This window comes from Lathyrus oleraceus, chromosome 6, assembly GCF_024323335.1.
Source record: "Lathyrus oleraceus cultivar Zhongwan6 chromosome 6, CAAS_Psat_ZW6_1.0, whole genome shotgun sequence".
NCBI lineage: Eukaryota > Viridiplantae > Streptophyta > Magnoliopsida > Fabales > Fabaceae > Lathyrus > Lathyrus oleraceus.
Window position 1 is genome coordinate 1554866 of NC_066584.1, and position 3274 is coordinate 1558139.

At 26.5% G+C, this 3274-nt stretch overlaps 1 protein-coding gene across 1 annotated transcript; it reads right to left on the reverse strand.

Moving 5' to 3' along the window:
* Positions 1-284: 284 nt before the first annotated feature.
* LOC127091448 (GDSL esterase/lipase EXL1-like) lies at positions 285-1911 on the reverse strand. Its single transcript, XM_051030090.1, has 5 exons — positions 1638-1911; positions 1260-1390; positions 945-1181; positions 578-833; positions 285-475 (listed from the first exon to the last, which is right to left on the reverse strand). The coding sequence occupies exons 1-5, from the start codon at positions 1909-1911 to the stop codon at positions 285-287; spliced, it is 1089 nt and encodes a 362-aa protein (XP_050886047.1).
* Positions 1912-3274: the final 1363 nt, after the last annotated feature.

Below are 3274 nucleotides of genomic sequence, written 5' to 3' on the forward strand. Positions count from 1 at the left end.
AAAATTTTTCTTACATGTTCAATTAATAGATGGAGCCACTACTATTTAATAGTGAAAAAACTCATTAAGCATTCAACCCTAGCATAACTTGTGAGATTTAATAGTGAGGATGTCTATCACATTCGCAAAGGGAGTTGTTAACAAGAACAATTAAAATGAATTTACTTTTTCAGAAATATTCTTATTATTTAATTTATATGAGTTATTGCATTAAACTAAACAAACCGCAAGTCAAAGTTGTCTCAAAAAACATATATTCATATTTATTTATTCCGTTACATTGATCAAAAAAATTGGCTGATATATTTTTTTAGTAGAGGGGGTACAAGGGTTTTGTAAAAGATTTCAGTGGGATGAAAACTGTCCCAAAACACATAATCTGAAACATTGGAACATATAGATCCAAAACGGTTGCATAAAAATCCAACCTCCAATTTTCCAGTGCCACAACACCCTTTATCTGCATTAACAAACCCTGCATTCATAATTCAATACTCAATTAACAAAATAATTAAAATTAAAAATATATATATAAATATAAATAAAATAAAATCCAATTTTTGAAAATTAGAATTACCATATTTTTCAACGTTCACAATGGCATCGAGTATAGGACTATAAACATCCATATAAACAACTCTACTATCTGATAAGTTAGTTTTTAACGAATCGATCACATTCGATAATTTATCATTAAACAACATTGTTGCATTGTTATATTCTTCGATACATTTTCTTTCGGATCCTCCAGCCACCGTCCTCTGCAACGGCACACACCCTAGCGGCGGCACATTGAATATTCCGATCTTTCGTGCACCTAGTTGATATATTTCCTTTGAATTGAAAAAATTTGATGAAAAATAAATATATTATATTATTTATAATATAGTGGAGTAATTAATATTTAAATAATAACCATAAGTACAAAATTTATTTGATCATACCTTAGTCAAGTTGGAAGCTATACTAACCAAAAGATCAGCATAATCAGAAAATTCAGGATATTTAATTTTTCTCAAATGAGTTAAGAAATATGTGTTGGAAATATCATTGCTGCCAAATACAACAAGAAAAACACTATTGGCTAAAATTTCATTTGTTCTATTTTCTCCAAGAGTTGCTTTAAGCTTCTCAATATATTCTTTGAATGAGTCCAATTGACTTGATAAAGGTATAGCATTCTGATTTTATGCAAATAAACAATGTTAGAAAAAAAAAATTATGAATTAAGAAAGTAAATTTTTTTTGTATATTATTACCAACAATTTTGATGTAAAAGAATCAAACCCAGAACCACCCGAAGCAAAACACACACCAGTTGCGAGTTCGGTAATATTGAGCTTGGGATCTAAATATGGAGGTAGAAATTCTTTAATGCCAAATTCTTCAGCTGAAAAATATTTTATATAGAAAAGAGAAATTTTGTTAGGTAAATAAATATGAGAAAAGAGGGTGATGCAACTAAGATGGTGTAAATTTATTTTATACGGTTAAATCAATGACTATCATGTATTTTATTAAATTAAATTAAAAAATTTATATTATTTATATGACATGGCAAAATTTAAATTATTTATATGACATTTGTTAAATCAAATAAATATTTTTAACCAATATATTGTTTGTATAAATAATACCTATAATGTCAGATGGAGCTTTTCCATTGCTAAATCGACCAGTTGCAACTCCTTCGGGAAAATCTTTTCCGTAAGGTGCAAAATCGCATCGAGTTATTGTTTTTTTAAAGTTGTTATTTCCTGTATCCATAATTGAATCTCCAAACACAATCAGTGCTGGAATCGAAACATTTTCTGGAAGTTCTACTTTTGCATTTGTTTCAAACCAAAGAACTAAAAAAACTATTAATGTTAGAAAAGAATGACAAGAAGGGATCTTCATTGAAAAATCCATGTGTAAAATACAAGCTATAAAAACAACAATAATAAGTGGAGTTATATATATAATAAAACTCTATGTTTAATGACAATAAAAATATTTTACTTTTGGATTTATATTTGGAAGAGTAATTTTGTACCTTATTGGTGATACATCTTATCTATAAAAATGCAAAATCGAAAAGATTGTATATTCTATAAATATATGAAATCGAATTACTTTTTTTTTTAATCATTTTTCATAATTTTGCAATCACGGTATTAACGGTCGTTCAAAATTTTGATTACAGTTTAAAGAAATTTCTTTAAAACATAAAGTTACTTTAAGAGTTTTAACCAAAAATTATTGTTTGCCATGTTCTTAGAATTTCTATTTTACTATTTTACTTTAAGAGTTGGTTCAAGTTTTAATTTTCGTCAGCATTTATTTTTTACTTTCATAATATACTAATTATAAAGAAATTGTAGATTTTTCTAAATCAATAACTTTAAAACATGGTAAAAGTTGAATGAAAAATTTAAAAGGTTAAATATATTTAACTATCTTCCATTGTTATTTTAAGAAAATATATGAAACATTTTATACATAAATTAATAATCTCTTTTTTTAGTTGATAATAATTTTAAAAATAGAAAATTGTTTAAAACATAAATATTACTTTAAAAATGATATATAGTTTTCATTAATTTTTATGATTACATTTAAAACTTTTTTATCGGATGAATGTGAAATTATTACCCACTTAGCCAGCTATTTCAACGCTATCTTAAAGGTGATTGATGTAACTATAGAGTGCAACCAAAGAGGAGTGAGGTGAATTAGATTTTATGAACTTTTCTCGCTATTTTTCAAATGTTTCTATTCTATTATTTTTCCGGAATAAAGTGCATAGACTTAGAATAACAATGCAGAAAAATAAAAGTGTAGAAAAGTAAAAGAAACACAAGAAATCATACTAGTTCTCATTATCAACCTAGGATACGTCTAGTCCCTTCACACTCCGTGAAGAATTTCACTATTTTAGATCTTTGTACAATCTTATACCAAGACTCTCCTATAATCTTCTAAGACATACACATTAAACCTACAATGGACTTTGAATCAATTCAATTCAAATGACCTTTTCACAGATGATGATTCTCACATAATCAGAAAGCACACCACTTTTTGTTTACAACACTTAGAAAGAATACCACTTTTTATTACAAATCAAGTCACCACACACTTGGTGATCAATTACAACTATCATGAACAAATATAAATATATGAAGTTTTTCTTGAGTCAATTTCAACACAGAAAATTGATTCTCTCTTTCAATGTACAATTCACATATAATAAACTTATATTGTCATAAATCATTTGCAATGATATGACAAT

Excerpts from the sequence above, each read along its gene's own strand:
- LOC127091448 (XM_051030090.1), bottom strand. The coding sequence starts at position 1,911 with ATGGATTTTTCAATGAAGATCCCTTCTTGTCATTCTTTTCTAACATTA. Across the intron at positions 1,182-1,259 it reads CTTTTACATCAAAATTGTTG|AATGCTATACCTTTATCAAG; the intron begins GTAATAATATAC and ends GCATAAAATCAG. Across the intron at positions 834-944 it reads TAGCTTCCAACTTGACTAAG|GAAATATATCAACTAGGTGC; the intron begins GTATGATCAAAT and ends TTCAATTCAAAG.